The sequence below is a fragment of the Antechinus flavipes genome, chromosome 5, assembly GCF_016432865.1.
Source record: "Antechinus flavipes isolate AdamAnt ecotype Samford, QLD, Australia chromosome 5, AdamAnt_v2, whole genome shotgun sequence".
NCBI classification, from domain to species: domain Eukaryota; kingdom Metazoa; phylum Chordata; class Mammalia; order Dasyuromorphia; family Dasyuridae; genus Antechinus; species Antechinus flavipes.
In genome coordinates, this window is record NC_067402.1 from 260,484,708 (window position 1) to 260,505,632 (window position 20,925).

The window sequence follows — 20,925 nt, forward strand, 5'->3', positions numbered from 1 at the left end:
TTTCCAATCTAGAGTTCAGTATTGCATTTGAAAAAAAAATTGCAAATGATTGTTGTATAGTCTTGAAAGGTTACTAAAAAATGGATAAAACGTTATAATAGTGAAGAGGAAATTTTACAGTGAACTTTGTGAGGGAAACTGAAATTTTAATTTTCAGGATTCCTTTTTTTTTTCATTCTGTATTATATTTTAAAATGTTTTTATTTTTAAAATACACACAAAGATAGTGTCACACTATCAAAAACAAAAACAAAAAACATTGCAAAATCTTGTTTCTGAAATTTTTCTCCCTTCTGTCCCCTCACTCTTTCCCCTTGACAGCAAGTAATCCAATATATATTGAACATGTGCAATTATTCTGTAATTTATCATGCTGCACAACAAATATCTGATCAAAAGGGAAAAAATGAGAAAGACAAAAAAGCAAACAACAATAAAAAAGGTAATACCATGAGACCCACATTCATTCCCCACAGTCCTCTTTTTAGCTGCAGATTGCTCTCTCCATCACAAGTCTACTGGAATTGACCTGAAACATTTCATACTGTTGAAAAGAGCTAAATCCATCAAGATTTTTTTTTACTTTTAAGATATCGACCAGTATTTTAAGTCCAATACTAGTTTAAAAGTCTGCTTACAGTCTGCTTTTACCACTATTCTTAGGATTTGAAGATGAAGACTGTATGCTAAATGGGGGTGCCTGAGCAACTGAGGAGTCAAAAATCCTGCCTGAATATCAGGCATCAGTATGAACATCATACTGAAAAAGATAATTCTCTGACATGGCAGTTAGAATTTGAAATGATTTTCAGGAAAAACTAAGGAGACCAACTTTCATTACAAACAAATTACACTGTTCTTATTTTTTATTTATTTTCAGTATTTCGCAACCCTCCAGGATTGAGATATTGAGATGAAGTTGTCATAAATGTCAGTGATGAATGAGAAAATAATTACAATTAACAAATAATGAGTATAACTTTCAATAATGTTGTATGAGAATAATATAGAATATTAATGTAGAATAATATAGAAAGATTGTCCTACTGAAAATATAAAGGACATGTTATATTGTGATGGAGAAGTCATTCTACAATACTCTTATAGTCAAGTCAAGAAAGATTCTGCATGCTGTTTATAGGCTATTGCAATACATAAGAGAACTCCCAATAAGTCAACCATTATTAGTAAACAAGCATTCATTAAATGCTTCCTATGTACCAAGTACTGTGCTGAGCATTGGGGATATAAACAAAGTCAAAAACATCAATCCCTGCCCTTAAGGTGCTTATGTTCTAATTGGATAAAAATATGTAAATCAAATACATGAAAGCAAGTTATATATCAAATATCTTGGAGGGAATATCAGAAAAAGACAGATAAATGTATCTGATTAAAGACGATTATCTGTTCTTTAATCAGAAAATCCTTAAATCAGAAAATTTCTCAGGGGACTGAAATTTGACAAACAGCCAAATTTCAGAAAAAAAGAGGATGGATTTATGTGAAGTGAAACAAAGTGAGCAGAATGAACACGTTGTACATCAATATTGTGAGATGATCATCTAACAATAACTTAGTTCTTTTCAGCAATACAATGACCTAAAATAATCTCAAAAGACTCATGATGAAAAATGCTATCCACATCAAAAGAAGAAACGTATAGAACCCAAATGCAGGTCAAACTAGACTATTTTCACTTTAGATATCTCATTTAGATGTTTTTTTCTCCTGTAATATTACTAATATGGAAATATATTTAACATGAGTATACCTATATAATCTATATCAAAGTGCTTACTGTTTTAGGAAGAGGGGAAGAGGAGGAGATAGAAAATTTAGAACTCAAAATGTTTAAAAGATCAATGTGCAAAGAAGTTTTTACATAAAATGGGGAAAATACTCTTAAAAGAAAGAAAATGAATATCAGGTAGGCCAATATACCTGGATCTCAGGGAGAGCAGTAAAGCGTGAGAAAACTGGAAAAGCAGGTAAGAGAAAAGGTTATGAGGACTTTTGAGGGCCAACAAAAGGAGTTTATATTTGATCTTAGAGCTGATAAGGAGCCAACACTACTAAAGGAGTAATAAAATTTATGCCTTAGGAAAATCACTTTGGCAGCTGAGTGAAGAGTGGATTCGTGTGTGGAAAGTCTTCATTCAGAGAAAGATAGAAGAAGATAACTGCAATAATATGAGATAAAGAATGCCTGCATTGTACTGATGATTGTTATTAAATAGAAATGGACTGCTATGAGAGATGCTACAAAGGCAGAAAATTTGTCATTAAGTTGTATATGGGGAATAAAAAGGATCCATTAATGATGTTATTAAAATTGCAGTCCTGGGTGAATTGAAGGAAAGGGCTGTCAATGATAATAGGAACATTCAAAAGGAGGGCAGGGTTAGGAATTAAGATAATTCTGTTAAAGTCAAGATGCATGTGGCACATCCCACTTGAGATATTCCCCCTCAAAATTAGTGATGTATGGAAGGAGCTCAAGAGAAAGATAGGACTGAATACATATAATCCTGGAAATCATTCCTCCACAAGGGTGTTAAGGGAACTCATGAGGAGCCAATGAGATCACCAAGAAAAACTACCATTTCCAAGGTTGTAAGCGCCGAGACAGCTCAGGCCACATCATTTTCTTCTCTTATCTCCCTAAGTTTCAAAACTATTTTGCATATATCTGGGGACTATTTACTGAGGAATTTGAATAAACAGAGTATTTACAGCATATCAGAAGCAGAAATTACCTTTCTAACTTCATATATTACATCCCTTCTTGCATTCTACAGTCCAGTTCAAGTGCTCTCCTTTTGGTTCTACACAGGACAACACAGAACTCCCAGGCCACACCCTTGTGCTGGGTGTCTTCTCAGCCTGGATTGTAATGGTCCTTTCCTAACCTTCCCATCCATTTTTTTTTAAGCTCTGCTTAAGTAGTTTCTTCTACATGAAGATGTGGATAATACTCTCCCCTGAAAACCAAGCTCTGTTCCTCCCTGCTTTAAATTTCTATGATTTTATTGTATTTACATTTGTATGTGTATGCTGTATTCTTAAATTCAATGCAAACTTCCCAATGATACTTCGTTGTTATCTTTGAGTCTCATTGCCCACAATCGTACTTGTCACATAGAAGGCACTTGATAAATGTATCTGATTAAAGACAATTATCTGCCCTTTAAAAAATAACATGATGAAGTGACAGTGGGCATTCACTGGAAATTATTCCAAGCATTCAGAAGATGGATCATACCCCATAGAATAAAAGGGATCAAGGAAAGCTCATTATAGTATTCTTTTAATTATTTTTCATTTTTTACTTCCCAACCTCAAATTTCCTGTTTCACAATGCTGCAGTGTAAGAGAAATGAGTTCAAGTCTTTATTTAAACTTAAGAATTCCATACCTGCCTCTACAGGTATCACATTCTCCTTTTTGATGCATTAGTTGGAATTCAGTTTTGATTCTTTCCAAGAAATTTTCCTGAAGTTCCCTAATTGTGTTTTCTAAACTCATAACGTGTCTTGTAAGTTGTGTCAATTGCGAATTTTTAAATTGTACTGATAAGTCGCTTGAAAGAACTGTATTCTGATCTTCCTGAAGGCAAGGAGAACCTGTATAGAGAAAAACAGAAGTAAATAAAAATATTAGAATTTTAAAATCTGCACAACAATAGCAATATAAGTAGAATTCAGATTTTCTGGCATCGATAAAATAGAGTCCCCATAAGAATTCTAAGATATATAAAAAATATTTTGCCAATAGATTTAAATTGAATTTAAAATATCCATTTGGATATTGTAGACAGAATTCTAAGTTACACATTATTATTTCTTTTAAATTTGAAACCTCAGAATTCCTCACAATCTAAGGAAAATATATGTGAAAAGTAAACATGCTGATGTGTACTCTGAATGAGAGTTAAGATTAATAAAATAGATTATCATAATAAATATGCTAAATTGCTTTAAAAGTAACATAAATGTGTTTTACTCCAAATAGTTCCACGTAAACACTTTTTATTCTTTAGAGACATAATATAAATCTGTATACAGCATTTATACAATAGCTTTCTTCCTCCTCTTCCTCATTTATTCATTCAGACTTCTGGTACCTTTAACCAAAATGTAGCTAAGACACCCAAAGAACGTGAAAATAAATCACTTGTGCTTCAAGGAAAATAACTGCCACAAAACCCAGGTACAACTATATTTAGAACTATCCTAGAATTTTAAAAGTGTGTTATATTAAGCTACAGATTTAACATACATGGTTATCTGGTTTTCTTTGGCAACTTTCAATACTTCATATATTCCAGTGTTTAAGAGAATCGAAGCAGCAACAATGTGGGTTAAAACAGGCTGTTTATGGGTATTGATTGTAATGGGTGGTGAAATTGACAGTAAGGGGAATTTAAAGCAAAAGGAGATATAGGTCCAGAGAAGATAGAGGACTTGCTGAACTTCACAGTTAGAAGGTAGATAAGGCAGAATTTTTAACTAGTTATTCATGATATCATGTCCAGCACACTATTATATAGGCCAAAGAATTATAAAATCAAGACAGAAAATTTTCAAGGTTCTTCCTATTTTTAGTCATTTAGAGAAATATTTTGACTATACTTTTTATGAAAGAGATCACTTTATTCATTTAAGTAATGGTAATTTCTTTAATGCTTTTCTATTAACAACCACGTAAAATTCATATAACTTATTTTAGCATTCAATACACATAGCACACATTTAATAATATAGCACATGTGGGCTTAAAAATAAACTCCTAAAAATTGTCCTGTGAAGTAAGGTATTTTATTTTATTTTTCAGTGGATTATTTATTTGTTTGTTTTTCGTTTTTTTTAAAAGCTTTTTATTTTCAAAACATATGCATAGATAATATTTCAACATTGATCCTTATGTAGTCTTGTGTTCCTAATATTCCCCTCCTTCCCCCACTTCTCCCTTAGTTGCCAAGTAATCCAATATATGTTATATATGTGAAAATATGTTAAATCTAATACATGTAAACATATTTGTATAATTATCTTGCTGCACAAGAAAGATCACATCAAAAAGGAAAAACAATGAAAAAGACAACAAAATGCAAATTATTGATCACAAAATAAATAATTTTGAGTATATTAAGTTAAAAGGTTTTTGTACAAACAAAACTAATGCAGAAGAGATTTTTCTTTTTCTTTATTCTATGCTAGTTAGCATCTGGAGCCATAAAATTTCCCCAAATAACCACTTTGGCTGCATCTTACAAATTTTGGCATGTTCTCTTATTGTAATTCTCTTAGATTTATTGATTGTATCTATTATTTGTGGTTTTACACATTCATTCTTTGTGGATTAGATTATTTAGTTTCCAATTAATTTTTGGTCTATTTTCTCTGGTCTTAAATTGCATGTGATTTTTATTGCATCATAATCTGAAAAAAATGCATTTACCATTTTTGCCTTTACATATTTGATTGTGAGGTTTTTATGCCCTAATACATGATTTGATTTTTGTATAGGTTCCATGAACTGCTGAGAAAAAAGTAAATTCCTTTCTGTCTCCATTCAATTTTCTCCAAAGATTTTTCATACCTAACTTTTCTAACATTCTATTTACCTCCTTAACTTCTTTGTTGTTTATTTTTGGTTCAAATTTTCTAGTTCTGAGAGAGCAAGGTTGAGATTTTCATCTAGTATAGTTTTGTGAGGTAAGGTATTTCAGAGATTAATAAAATGAAGCTCTGAAATTATGTACATTCCCCATAGACACAAAGCTACTTTCTCTGCAATTTTAATACCTTACCTTTTGGTATTCACTTCTTTTGTCTATATACTATTCAGTAAAACTGGATTTTCACTGTCATTTTACTATCTCATTGTTCACAATTCCCATGTTTCAAATGTTCATTCCAGGTCGCTAATCACCCATGACCTACTGAATTCATGTCTATTCTTTAAAATGCAACACATATATTGTTTTCAGAAAGATTTTTTTTATTCTTTATAGTTGATGTTCTTTCATACTTTATGCCTCAAATACCAACATGACTACACTCTTCATTTACTTATCATATAATTTATTTATTAAGTATTTATGTATTTTTTCTATTACAGTTATCTCTGTAGGCTCTATTCCCCAAGTAGATTGCATACCCACTGAGGACAAAAAACTGTGTCTAATCTAAAATTTGTGTATTTGGCACACACTATTCTTAATTCTTTCTTCTCTGAAGCTAATGTAACCCTTTATAACTTGGAGAGCTCTGTCAGAGATTAGACTGTCAGATCCTCCAAAAACCCAAAAATCTCTTCTATTCTACTATGGGCCAATGGAAGAGGACTTCAGTGGTTTTGTCTTGGTTATAAATACATTTTTGGTTTCTGTTTAATATGGGTATTCTGTTAGAAAATTTAAAAATATTCTTACCCTGAACATAATTTGAGGGAGACAAATCATAATCCCCTGTAGCTCTGTCATGTGACTGAGTGAGGTTATCCAGAGCATCTGCAGCCATCTCTACTTCATCCTATAAAATACATAAAAGTACTATAAAGTAACAAACTTAAAATAAAATTAATGTAAAATAAATGTTAAAGGAATAACAATGAATACATTTATGTAGCCTTTTAAGGTTTCCCAATAATTATCTCTTATACATAATTTCATAGCATTCTCACAACAATTTTGTGAGAAAAGCACTACTCAATTATTTTACACATGAGGAAAGAGAGTATAGGAGAAATTAGGTGACTTGTCAAGAATCATACAATTAGCTAAAAGCCCAAGAAGAAATTCAAACTTAAGTCTTCCTCAGTATTTACTAGGTCATATTAAATCACCTGATTTAGCTAACTTATGAAAATTATCAGAAATAAAACATCTCTTACAGATAGAAAATAGTCTTCATTCTCTTTGTGGGGGGATGGGGGAAATGAAAGAAAGGTCAGCAACCAAATTGGTTTTCTGGCATTCACAATGGATGCTTTTCACAAGAAAACTATTTCTAAAAGTATCCAGTTTCTAATGAAATACTCCTATACTTCATAATGTAGAAAAAGAGGTCCTATCCATGAAAATTGTATTATTTTCTACATTAATTTATATTTTAGCAGTTTTTACATTACCTTATTTTTCTCATATAATGTAATCTTTGTAAGCCTAAAAGACAAAAAAAATTTCAGTGTAAAACATAAATAAAAATATAGAAATATATTATTATTGTAATTATTTGATTAATACATACTGATTTCAAAATCATATGCTTTTTCATGTTTCTAGTCAATAATACAAGATATAGGAAAACTTATAACAAATGCTTATCTTTGCTTCTTGAAAAAATTTTAAGAGAAATTTTTTAAAAATTTCTGAATTAATATCTGAATTTTTTCCCATCAAGGAAATACTTAAGAGATCACATTCAAAATAAATGTCATCACCCACTCACAAAAAAAAAAAAAAAAAAAAAAAGATAGAGCACAGGACCTGGAGTCAAGAAGAACTGAATTCAAATCTAGCCTCACATCCTGCCTAGCCCTGGACAAGTCATTTTACCTCTGACAAAGTGGATCCACTGGATCCACTAGGGAAGATCTCTGCCAAGAAAAGGCCAAATGGGGACAACAAGGGCTGGACAAGGCTGTCACAACTGAGCAACAACCAGAGAGAAGTTTTCCTGATGCCAGGACCAGCCTTCTAGCCACTGTGCCACCCAAAATGCCCTTATTAATATGCCTATTAGCAACCTTTGTGTTATATATGTTTATTTTAATATATGCCTATTAACACTTTTGTGTTATATATTATGTGTTAATTTTAATGTGCCTATTAACAATCTTTGTGTTATATGTTATATATTAATTTTAATGTGTGCCTATTAACAATTTTGTATTATCTTAATTTTTAACATATGCCTATTAAAAATTTTTGTTTTATAAAAATAAAAAAATAATAAAAAATAAATAAAATAATAAAAAATAAAAAAAATAAAATAAAATAAATGTCATCCAAAACATCTTAAATTGTAATGCCAATTATTCATTTTTTCAGTTTTTCATGTCCCAAACTGCTTGTTATTAAGATTTTAAAAGAATAAGAATTTGAGATTAATATTATTGAGATTGTTAAAATAAACTGAATCATCAACAAATGTTAAATTATGTCCATCATGTTTCACTTCATTTTAAGTTTTAGAAAATATTAAACATGCTAACCAACATAATCATATTTTTGGTAATTCAAGTTATATGTATCTTGTCTTGTATTTACTATATGATAAGCTCCAAGAGGTCAGTTACTATCTTTTTTCACCTTTATTGTTCCTATAGCCTAGAATACGTCACTCCACATCGCATGTGACTAATGCTTTTTAAACAAGTTTACTAGAACATTAGATGGACTCATTGTAAAGAAAGCATGTGGAAATAACTCTGATTGAATGACAAAGCCATGCTATTGCCCTCTAGAGAAATATTCCAGTTGATGAGATGATATACAAATCCTTTTAACTAGTGAAATATGAATTAAATATGATTAAACAGGATAAAAATTTCAGAGGCAGAAATTTGATAAAACAATGATTGGTTCTTTCTAAGTATTTAAAAAAAAAACAAGGTGTGTCCTACAGATGAAGAGGGAGAAAAAGGAGTTTGAAATAAGTAAATTATGGTGAAGTATATATAGGTAAAGAAATGGGTTCTCTCTCACTTTTTTAGGGATTTAGTCAACTATTAAAAACAACAATAGATATGTTATTCCCATCCATATCCCTCATGTTTTTATCTATATCTACTATTAAATAGTTACAGAAGTCTAAAAGTATTATCTTTTACAGGAAAGACTACTGTAATGAAGACAATTATTAGCAGAATACTCTGATGCATGCTGCATAATATATTTATTGGGTTTATAATGATAGTTCATGTTTCTATAGCACTTTATAAAGAACTTTCCTTACAACAATCCTGCTAATGCCCAAGTAGCATCATTCCCATTTTACAAAATTGTAGAATATATCCTAGGTTCCACTGCTAATATTGGCCTTGTGGTACCACAGGGAAAAGTGGACTGAATCTTGATTTCATAACCTGGTTCTTTTTCTTTTCATGGGTTTGACTGTGGATAAACCATTTATCTCCTCATCTTTAAAATCAGGAAGCTGGACTACATGGCCCTTACAGTGCCTTTCAGTTCTCAATCCGTGCTAGAGCAGTAGGAGACTGGAAACTTGAGCCCTAATCTTCTTACTCCAAGACTGGGATTATTACTAATGCTTAGGTATGTATGGTGAAAACTACTTTTCATAGATCAATGTCAATCCTGCTGTGTCCTGAAACCACAATCACAGTTGCAAGCAATGTGGTATGCATAGAAAAGGGGAGTCTGGGACCCCTAACTTTACCAACATTAGCTAGTTTTCCTGGCATTCCTACAGTGCATATGTTTTACAACACCAGAATACTCAGAAAGAACATTCAACTGGCAGAACAAAGAAAATCAGGACAAGTCTTCTACAATGAGAAAAAGCACACATTGTTCATGTTTTTCTGTGAGCTAGTTCAGTACTGGTTTACCTTAATTCATCAGAATCTGTCTCACTTAAAGAGCTGTTATCATGACTGTGGAGTAGGATACCAGATGAAGAATTCACCTTTTCACAAGTTGTGCTAGAATCCTTGGACATCCATTTCTCATCTTCAGACTTTACATTTTCCCTATGCATGGCAAAATCATTGCAGAAAAAAAAAAAATCCATGAGGGGATTTTAAAATTATTTTTTATTGAAAACTTTTAAGAAAATGTGGAGGAAATGTATTTTTTTCTCTTTTAATGTACAACATTTTACTTCCAGACTATGCTTCCTTAACTAAGATGGTGATCATATCATTCCCCAGATCATAAATTTTTAATGGTCCCCCCTCGATTGTAGAGCACTAAATTCCACTGTCTGCCTGTGAAGCTTCTTCATATTCAGGCCTACAGTCTTAACCCAACAAAAGTTCTCATACTCCTCATAATACAATGTCTTTACCAGTCAGATCTATGATTTCTCTAGTCTAGGAATAATAGATTCTGCTTATTTCTCACCAAACCTTTTTTTCACCTATGTTTCCCATTTCCTGCCTACATTTGGGCTAAAAAACATCAGCCATATAAAACCAGGTTGTTGTGATTAAACAATTAAACATAGAATGTAGGAGTAGGGAGGTGATCATTTCCTTATTCTATGCCTTAATCAGAATATGTTTGAAGAACATGTTCATTCCTGGGAGATACATTTTAGGAAAGACATTTAGCACTCAGAATATTTCCAGAGGAGAGAAATCAGGATGGTAAAGGATAAAATCAAATAAGGAACAACTGATGATGTTTACTGCAGATGTTTACTATAAAGAAGAGGAAGAACTGGGATGATAGGATGGTATATGTGTTCAAATATACAATAGACTGTTATGTTTAATTGACCCTCCAAAGGATAGGACTAGGGACAATAGAACATATATGGGATCAATGCATGAAAAACAGAAAAGGCAAAACAACCAACTTCCAAACAATTAAAGGAATGGACTGCCTTAGAAATTAACACATTATGGGGTGGGAGAGGGGTGTGTGTGTATGTATTTGAGAGGGAGAAGGAGAAAAAAAAGAGAGAATGTGCATGATTACTAAAATAGTGAGCAATTAACAATCACAAATGTAGGAAGATTGTTTTTTTGATTTAGCACGATTGGACTTCACAAATCTACTTGTTACTTTGTTCATGTAGATTTAAGATAACTTCCCCTTCCCACTCTGAGAACAAAAAAGGACAGTTTGGAAAGAAATACATTTTGAAATCATTCTTGTTTATCCAGCCCCTAATTTTAGGCACAGATTTCACAGAATTAATATAGAATGTTCTCTGGCAACTTACCCTATTTTGATTTCCTTTTCTTCAAACTTTCCAAAATAATAGTAATTTCTCTGGTGCTTTAGCATTGTTTCCTCTCTCCAACTGCTAAAAGTATACCCCAAGGAGTTATTTTTACCCAATGGCAAGAAAAGTTTTAAAAACCAAAATGTTCATAGCAAGAATCTTTTGTAGTAGCAAATAACTGGGAATAGAGTAAGTGCTCATTGACTAAAGAATGGCTAAATAAATTGTGGTTTGTTGATATAATGGATGAGAATATTTATATGAATTAATGCAAAATGAAATAAAAGTAACCAGGACAACAATATACATTCTAAGTGAAATAATGTAGTTATTAAGAACAATAAAATAACTGCAACTGAATATTGTGAAATTATAATGTCTAAGCTTGTTCCAGATGAGAGGGTATATTTATGCAGAGTGGAAGACTATCAATATGGAACACTGCATGTAATATTGATGTGTGATTAGGAATGTTTCACTAGAAGGGTGAGCAGAGATATATTGGGAAATGAGGCTGATAAAAAAGCATAAGATGACAAGAAGCTTTCAATTGTCCATGGCTTTACTGTCTATCACAAATAAGTCTAATATGGTTACTCCCCACTAATCAAAGGAACAGTAAATAATTTTCTGTCTGCATGCAAATGAAGTCATAATGTATGAGTACTGGCAATGAGCAGGAAAAGATGCCCTTTTCAGTGTCTCTCCAATAGGTTATGTAATTATTTTAGGATAAATTTTTTAAGGCTGTTAAATTATTTTAAGTTAAAAGTAAATCCAGGCTTGCTTTAAAAAAAGCAATACATTCTAGACTTTCTCAATGTTAATCTAGAACACTTCCACATTATAACTCTCATGAGTTGGAATTTTAGAGGTCTTCTAATAAGTACAGCTGCAACATAAATTGTGAACCCTTTTTACCATATTCCTGCCTGGCTCATCTATCATCTTATGGTTCTAAAATTTTTTAAAGTGGGGAAGCAGGTAACTTTTGCTACCTGCTTTTTGCTCTTTCTCAATCTACCCAGAAACCTTATGAGCACCAGAAGGCCTTCTAAAACAATATGAGCACTTCTCTCTACATTCTGTCAATTTCCTTTTCTTTCCTGCCATCCTGAAAGGACATTAACCTTTCTCTCCTCAGGCCCATCTTACATAGCATGAGGTTGGTAATGATCCTTTTAATGATTTGCATGTCTGCAATTATAAGTGTGAGTTTCTTAAGAATCTAGATTGTCTGACTTTCCTCAGTGTTTGGCCATGATAAGCACTTAAATTGATTCATTCTTGAATATTTCTACTGATGGGAAACTTTCTAATGACTAAGAGAATTCATCTAACTTTTAGAATAGCTGTAAGCCTATTTTTCTCATTAGCACTTTTTATGCATTTTCAAACTTTTGCAAACTATCTTGCTTTGCTCCTTGCCATCCATATCTTATACCATATGCTGATCTTTTGGATCTCATCAAAGACTACCTACCTTCTTTCAATAAACACTGATGTTTCTTCCAAAAATAAAAGTTCCAAAGTAAAAGAATATACTTACATCAATAGAACAATATACATTCATGGGACTTTAAGTTCTCTCTCAGCAAAAAAGCAAGTGCATGCAGAATGAATCTGGATCTAGATTGTTAGAGCAAACTGAACATACCATGAATGTTAATATTTGATAATAATATTCCAGTTAATTATTTTGACAAACTTAACTTACCCTTTTAAAACATGGTGGAAAGGTGCTAAATATTCCTTGGAAGAAATGCTCATTATAGGAATTTCTTCCCCAGGAATTTTATTTTCCTCATCTTTACCATGTTGGTGGCTCTCCATAGAAAATTGCTTATTAGCTTTGCCAGCTCTCCTGTATTCAGTTAATTCATCATCATCTTTTATCTCCAATGTTTTCATTTTATTCTGTTGATACTTTTGCTTTTTCTCTTCCACCTAAAAGGAAAACTTAGTATTATTGTCTATTCCTGCGTTTGTCTCTCTGTGTTAAATGTATGTATATATGTGTGTGTCTGCATGTATGTATTGTATATATTACACATTATATATAATATATGTGTGTATATATACATAATACATACATACATACACTTTTATACATATATATTTATATGTTTACTTAGGTACAAATACTAGACTTGTGCTTTAACTAGTACAAGGAGCTACCTGAAGAAAAAATTCCCTCTACCAATGTCTAGAATACTGAGATATTAGATAACTTGCCTATATATGTCAGAGATGGGACTTACTTAAACTACTATCAAATATGTTATGATGCCAGAGATGGGACTTACTTAAACTACTATCAAATATGTTATGATGCCTTTCATTTTTTACTTTTATTTTGAAACACATATTATCCTGAATATATATTGTCCTTTTTTTATTTTGGACACAAAAATTGTCATAGTTTTAAAATTTTGTTTGAAAGCAAAAAAATGGATTCAAATTTCAAAATGATAGCTCCATTGTTCTCATTTTGTTTTCTCATCCTATTTTCATGTTCTCTCATTTCTCTCCTTTAACAAGGAGACAATATCTGACTTATTTTTGGTCTTTTCCACCAGTGATCAGATAGAACAAGACCAACGCCACTTTATGATAGCCGTTTCCCATCCCATTTCTCATTTCTTATTCCTTACTGTCAAGTTCAAAAAGTAAAACAACAAAAAAAAAAAGCAAAAAGAAAAAATACTTGAAGGGAGTCACTGAAATATTCAATTAACAACATAGGAAATGAGTAGAGTAAGATTGAGGCACTACGCCTACTACATTATAGAAAATAAGTGCTATTCCCTGTGCACATTCACAGAAGCATAATCTTTTCAGGAAAAAAATTAGGAATAAAATATCTTACTCTAATGCTATCCATTTGTAGGTGAGGGAGCTGTAGCACAGATACATTAAGTAAATTGGTCAAAATCATACTAATAAACTTGTAGCAGAATCCACATTTGATTCAGAATTAAGTTGCATTATTTAGTTGAGAATTAGCATTGAGTTTTTCATTGGAAGTTTAAACAAATACTAAATTGAACATTTCAGAAAGTCATTTATATTTTCTGAGATTCTATTGCCTTGTCTGTAAATATGGGTTACACCACTTTATAGGAATAGTAATGAAGATCAAATGGGATAAATTTGTAATTTGAGAGTTAAACAAATATTACTCTCTTTATTTTTGGACAGGATCTGTGAGTTCATCAGTGTGAGTAACTCCAAGTGAGGAAACTGTTTCCATAAAATCAGAGCAGTCTCTGCTTCTACTATCAGTTGTCAGGTAAGGTCAAGGGACTTGTCCAGGGTAATATAGCTAGTATGTGTTAGAAGCAGCCCTTGAATCTAAGTCTAACTAAATGACTGGCTCTCTCTTCACTATTCTTTGTCATATCTTTAGTTATTATTGTGAAAGGATAATTATAAAACAGACATGTGAAGGTACAGATAAGCCAAGAGACCTTGATCATGTAATACAACTTCCCTGAGCCCAATGCATAAGGGGGTTTGACTCGATAACAATGCTTCTTCCAAAAAATTCAATGAATGAACTGTGCTAGTTTGATAGTATCTAAAGTTACTCAATTGTGCAAACATATCACGTCAGTGTTTTGCCACTGTTTTTCCATCTTTTCTCCCATTTTACAATATTTCTAATTGCAAAAATGAGAGAAAAATGTATTTTGAAAAATCAACTAAATTCAAGAAGAAGAGCCTTGAACTTCAAGTCAAAAGGTTTAAGGCTCAATTTAGTAATTTATTTCTTGTGGAATAGAGAAATGCTATATCAATGACCTTTTGAAAACTAATATTAAGTGATTAATTGGCAAAATTGTGTTTCAATTTTCTTTTGAAATGCAAAAAGATGATTTTAGTAAAATCAGTAAAGATGAACTAAAAGGTCACCTTAAATATTAGTTTAATCAAATACATTTGTTACAAATTTCCCAGTTAACTTATGTTTTAGTATTTGGCTCAGAAAATGGAAATGTCCATAGAATTCTTTCAAATGTCAACTATTACAAGGATTTGCATAAAGATAATTTGAGTTCATTACATTTCTTTTAGGTCTATGTCCTAATTATCTTTATGCTTATCCTTGTTCTTTTGGCTACCTAGTGTAATATTCCAATGTGTATGTCTAATTCAGAAAATTTCTTGTTTATATGTCAAGAAATTTGGAAACTGATATTGTAATTGAGTAATTTAGACAATCAAAATAAAAATTGATAAAAGAAGTTTTCTGGATATTTTCTTAAATGCAACTTTCAATTTACATTGTACAAATAGCTAGCATTTGAACATAGAGCATAGCATTTTCATTATATGGAAAATCAATTTCACAGGATGATTGATGAAGAGGAAAAATAAATAGAATATAGAGTGCCAGGAGGTAAATCTACCTCTTTTTGTGGTTGTATTTTTTCTTTCTTCAAAGTCAGGGATTCTGCTTGCAGCATTCCTAATTCATTTGTCAATCTTTGTTTATCTTGCTTTAATTCTTTATCCAGGCACATTTTTAAGATTTTATCCCCATATAGAAGGGAGTGTCTCCTATGTGTTAGCTCATTTGGAGAGTTAGTGGCATTGTGATGACTATTCTGGAATGAGGTTTCTATATGTTTGGTTTTCTCTTTACACTTTCTTGCAGTAATAAGTTCAGGGTTTTTTCCTTGGTTGATTGATGTCATATTGCCAAAATGAGTAAGCTGGATATCAAAATTAGTTCCTGGACCACTTGATTGGAGCAAACCTGAATCTGATTCCAAATTTGTGATATTTTTGTGCTGACTAAATGTCATTTCAATGCCAAACAATTTATCTTCCTTTATTTCGTTTATGCCAAATTTTGAGTCAGCTCTTTTTATATTTTTTGCAACATAAGCAATATTCTCTTCATTTATTTTACAAATATGTTCAATTTTTGGCTTATTCTTAGGCTGTGGGGTGCTTCTTTTTGAGCACATATAAGAAGAAAACTGAAGAACATTTTTTGGGAAGCTGATCTTTAAATTCTTTAAAAAGACATTTTCTGAACTATCTTCCCTTTGTCCAGGAAATGACTGAAAATCTCTTACACTGAGAGGGCCTTTATCTTTCTCTTTTTCCACAGAATCACTTAAGTGATTTGCTAAAGCAGATGAGGTTTCTGGTAATTCTGATGGTCCTTTAAATTTCAATTCTTGTTTCAAGTCTAAAGTAATATTTAAATGAAAATGTATTTTATTTAGAATTATGAACTCTATGAATGAAATCCTCCCCCTTTCCTTCCCTTCCCATTAACAGTAATGACAGTTGTAACATATATCAGTTTATCTATTATAATCTATTTTGATAAGACAGAAAATGTAAAAAATTTCTAATTATGCTTTTAGCTGATTATTTTGTAACTTCAATCTATTGCTACATTTTAAGTTTCTTGTGAGATGCTCATTTCCCAGGAGCAAAGTAGAGGAAGTTGTAAAGATTGATTTATATACTTAATCTAGCTGAAACTTACCACTGAATAGTGTAAACTGAGAGGCTGTCTATGATCAATTTGTTAGTTAGGCTAGCGGTAAGCAACAAATTACATCATTGGACTTTCTCAATAACTAAAGATCATGAGGCAGGGATTACTAGCCTTAATAGAGTTTTGGGAAATAAAAGGGAAGAAAAAATGGAGTTGGGGAAGTGAGATGGAATGGATGGAATCTTTTCAAATTTTGTGGATGGTAACTGATTTTGATTCAATGGCAGTGATAGTTTAAAGAATGGACAGCATTGTGGAAGAAGAGGACAACATGAATTGGAAATTGGGGATGAGAAATTAACAACTTCTTTCTTCCCTTTTGGGACTCAGAAACGTTCATTGTTTGAGTTCATAGCCAAGTTTAGATACAGTAGACTAGATTTCTTTGGTTAAAAAGCCAGATATCCTTGAAGGATGGATTTGTTGTATCAAGATCCTAGACCACATGCATCCTTCAAAAGTAACAGATTTTCTTACACAAGAATAGATGTGTAATTAACAAAATAAATTTAAGTCAGTATAAAACAGGTGAATTTTTGAAATAAGTTGAGACAAAAAAAAATCATGACTTGTGCATAGATATGAAAACAATTTTAAGTCAATTTTAAAAAGACAGAATCAATCTGATTATTTCAAAACAAAGAGAGAACAAAATATAAATCTTAATAGTGAAACCACTGGCCAGGACTGTCTCAAAGAAATAGGGAAATAAAGTAAATGAAATCTGATTAAGTCAAGGAAACCTGGAACCAAGATATATCGATAATATTCTACAAGTTAATTTACAATGCACTTTAAAAATTAGGTATCTGAGAGCTAGATAGAATAAGAAAGGTGAAATTATTAAAAAGAACTTTTAAAGAATTGTATGTATGTATGGTTGAAACAAAACCTAAATAAACATTTAAACTAGAACATGATACTATTATTGAATTTATGGATTTTCCAATGATAGAAAAAAATAACATTCCTTGGTATGGTAATTGCATCCCATTCCAATCAATGTCATGGAAACAATCAACTGGGAAGCATCAACTAACCAGGTAATTTAATACATGGAGAAAGTTAAATTGATTCCATTTAGCTTTGTGGAAGTTAGCTTATAAATAAGTGAAAATAACAAAGAAAGGAAAATCACTTCTATGTCGATTATATAGATAACTGTAAAAACCTAAATGTTTTGGGATTTGAAACACTAAAAACAAAGAGAAATAAGAAATTTTAGTTAATTATACTGAAGACAATGTTATATTAATTAGAGGAAGAAATCAAAACACCTCCTGTTATGGGCCAGAACTCTGAAACAAGGATTCTTATAAGGTGTTAACTCAGTGGAATTGATAAAGACAATAGTTATCTAGTTTAGCATGTGCTAAACACACCTATGATAAGAGAGCATATAAGCTCTGACAAACTCAGCCAGATTCAGAGGTAGAGAAGACAAGAGAACTGGAGGCAGGAGCTCAAATGCTTAGAACCAAGGGGAGAGATTCATTCGACCTTCAGTCAGGCTCCTGGGGGACTGAAAGGCTCAGAGAGAGATAGAGAAGACAGTGGATTGGAGGCTGAAGTACAAGCCCTTGGCCTCAGATTCATTCATCCCATCTTACATCAGCTTGGTGGCAGGCTCTCCTTCTTAGCTTCTCCACTAAAACCAAGACTTCAGAAGGCCTCTAAGAAAGCTGACCGAGCCCCAGGCAAAGAGACAAGACTTTAATTTAAAAGTGACAATAAAGGATTTGGACTTTAACCCCTGGCTACTCTTGTGGGGCTTACTGAACTGAAATGAAAGCTGCTCCCAGAAACCCCCAAGAAAACCAAAGAAAGAACATTAGACCTCCCAAGATCATCTCAAGGATGCATAAAGCATTAACCACAGGGCAATGAATTTCATTATCACATGATTTTACCATTTATTTTGTTTACCCTTCCTATTAAGGTTTGGAATGTAACTATTTGAGCAAATAACATACTTAGAGAAAATTCAAATTAATCCTACCTTTCTTTACTTCTTTCTGCTTTTCTTTCTGAAGAGATGGTTCACCTTGCTTCTGGGGGATTGGTTTTTCTAATTGAACTCCAACCTTATAGTCAATGACATGCCCACTTCCAATTACAGCAACTTCATCTTCTTGGGATGAAATTTTTCCAAATCTTGTGGATGCTAATTGATTTTGACTCAGTGGCAGTGATTTGCCAGGATAACTATTTTGCAACTTCATATCCTTGGAACACTCCTGGGGGATTTGTTTTTCTAATTGAACTCCAACTTTATAGTCAATGACTGGCCCGATTCCAACTACAGCTTCACTTTTTTCAGATGGAATCTTTCCAAATCTTGTGCATTGTAATTGATTTTGACTTAGTGGCAGTGATTTGCCAGGATAATTACTTTTTAACTTCATATCCTTGGAATACTCCTTCGGGGGTTCTGGTTTTTCTAATTGAACTCCAACTTTATAGTCAATGACGGGCCCGATTTCAACTACAGCTTCACCTTTTATGGATGGAATCTTTTCAAATATTGTGCATGGTAACTGATTTTGACTCAGTGGCAGTGATTTGCCAGGATAATTACTTTTTAGCTTCATGTCCTTGGAACACTCTTTCTGAGGAACTGTTTTTTCTAATTGAACTCCAATTTTATAGTCAATGACAGGCCCAATTCCAACTACAGCTTCACCTTTTATGGAAGGAATCTTTTCAAATTTTGTGGATGGTAGTTGATTTTGACTCAGTAGCAGTGATTTGCCAGGATAATTACTCTGCAACTTCATGTCCTTGGAATACTCCTTCTGGGGGACTGGTTTTTCTAATTGAACTCCAACTTTATAGTCAAGGGCAGGCCCAATTCCAACTACAGCTTCACCCATTATGGATGGAATCTTTTCAAATATTGTGGATGGTAATTGATTTTGACTCAGTGGCAGTGATTTGCCAGGATAATTACTTTGCAACTTCATGTCCTTGGAACACTTCTTCTGGGGAACTGGTTTTTCTAATTGAACTCCAACTTTATAGTCAATGACAGGCCCAATTTCAGCTACAGCTTCACCTTCTTTGGATGGAATCCTCTCAAATTTTGTAGATGCTAATTGATTTTGACTCAGTGACAGTGATTTGCCAAGAAAATCATTTTGCAACTTCATATCGTTGAAACTTTTGTGACTCTCCTTTATCAGAGAAGTACTTATAGAATTCCATTTCAAAGCATCTGAAAAATAAATATTTGAGTTAAATAGTACATCAGCTTTATCCTCCTGACATATTGCTTAATTTTTTTCCTAGGACATCACTGAAATCACTATCTGTACTTACAATTTTATTTTGCTTATTTGTGATAGTTTATCTTTCATTTCAGGTAACAATGCCTTCAGTATTCAGTCTATCTTCTTTTTTCTTGGATCATAAGCTCTAACTTTCTTACCAAATTGTATCTCCATGTGTGGATTAGTAAAATAGGGAAAGTTTTTTTTTAAAACACCTACTAAACTTAAAATATATATTTGACTTTTCAAATTATTTATTATATCAAATAAGTATTAATAAATGTTTATTCATATTATAAAATTCAAATTATTTAACCTGTTTCTTATTTATAGAGAACTCTTGGTGTAAAAAACATTGGCTAATAACTTATTTGCAACTAACATTCTTCAATTTCCCTAGGTAGGGCCCTTTGTTGTTTAGCGACTTGTACAAGATCACACAACTAGTATGAATCAGAGATGAGATGTGAAATCAGGTCTTTTTGGCTTTGAGGCCAGCTCTCTATCTATTATGTTGAAATATATTCTACAGAAAATGATTACAATTAGCCTTCCTTTAATGAATAATTATTTTTTTTAAAAAAAGAACTGCCATTTTTTTCTAAGGATGGGGCATCATTTTTTCAAGTATACTTTGACTATAACTTTTTTCTTAGGAAAATCTAACTCCTTGAAGATTAATTCTTAAACTTTTAGTCTGCATTACAAATTTAGCAAAAAAAAAAAACTGCATAAGTTTAAGTATTTTCTTTTAAAATATGATATGACTACATATATACTAGTTTTAGAAAGAAAAAGACAATGATGTATGTATTCAATAAACATACCAGAATATGCAGTAAACATTTAATGCTGAAGTTTCTTCCATCTTTTGTTTAATTATGGCATTTCCAAATTATTGTCAAATATCTCATGCCTTTTCCCCATCTCATTACTGGAGTCATTTATAGTCACTCTGAAAACCCTTTTTTTTTTTCTGGCTTTGGGCTTATTATTCTATTAAAACTTCTTCCTTCAAGGTTATCAATAGTATCTTAACTGCTAAATCACCTAGACTTTTCCCTCAGTCTTCATCTTTCTTTACCTTATATAGCCTCAGTTCCTGCCTTGTTATGAAAATCTTTTCAGATAGTCTTTGTTGCTAATCTCACCCTCTTCTCAGGATTTCATTGTTAATTATTCAGAATAGGTCATATCTCACTATCTTCAC

The 20,925-nt window shown here is 32.0% G+C and overlaps 1 protein-coding gene across 2 annotated transcripts; it reads right to left on the bottom strand.

Moving 5' to 3' along the window:
- Nucleotides 1–1,822: 1,822 nt before the first annotated feature.
- LOC127564935 (uncharacterized) lies at nt 1,823–19,641 on the bottom strand. Of its 2 annotated transcripts, XM_052001779.1 has the most exons (6): nt 18,446–19,641; nt 10,923–12,872; nt 9,583–9,723; nt 7,138–7,171; nt 6,440–6,539; nt 1,823–3,626 (listed from the first exon to the last, which is right to left on the bottom strand). In XM_052001779.1, exons 2-6 carry the CDS (start codon nt 10,985–10,987, stop codon nt 3,394–3,396), a joined length of 573 nt encoding a protein of 190 aa, XP_051857739.1. In that variant the 5' UTR covers nt 10,988–12,872; nt 18,446–19,641; the 3' UTR covers nt 1,823–3,393. The 2 variants fall into 2 exon arrangements, with proteins under 2 accessions (XP_051857739.1, XP_051857738.1); XM_052001778.1 differs by lacking the exons at nt 1,823–3,626; nt 6,440–6,539; nt 7,138–7,171; nt 9,583–9,723 and having other exon boundaries at nt 11,002–12,872.
- Nucleotides 19,642–20,925: the final 1,284 nt, after the last annotated feature.

Bases quoted from the DNA above. Each gene is read 5' to 3' on its own strand.
- LOC127564935 (XM_052001778.1), bottom strand. From the start codon at position 19,595: ATGAAGTTGCAAAATGATTTTCTTGGCAAATCACTGTCACTGAGTCAA. The intron at 12,873-18,445 runs GTAGGATTAATT...TTTTCCTTTTAG, and splicing joins GCAGAAAGAAGTAAAGAAAG to GTGGAAGAGAAAAAGCAAAA.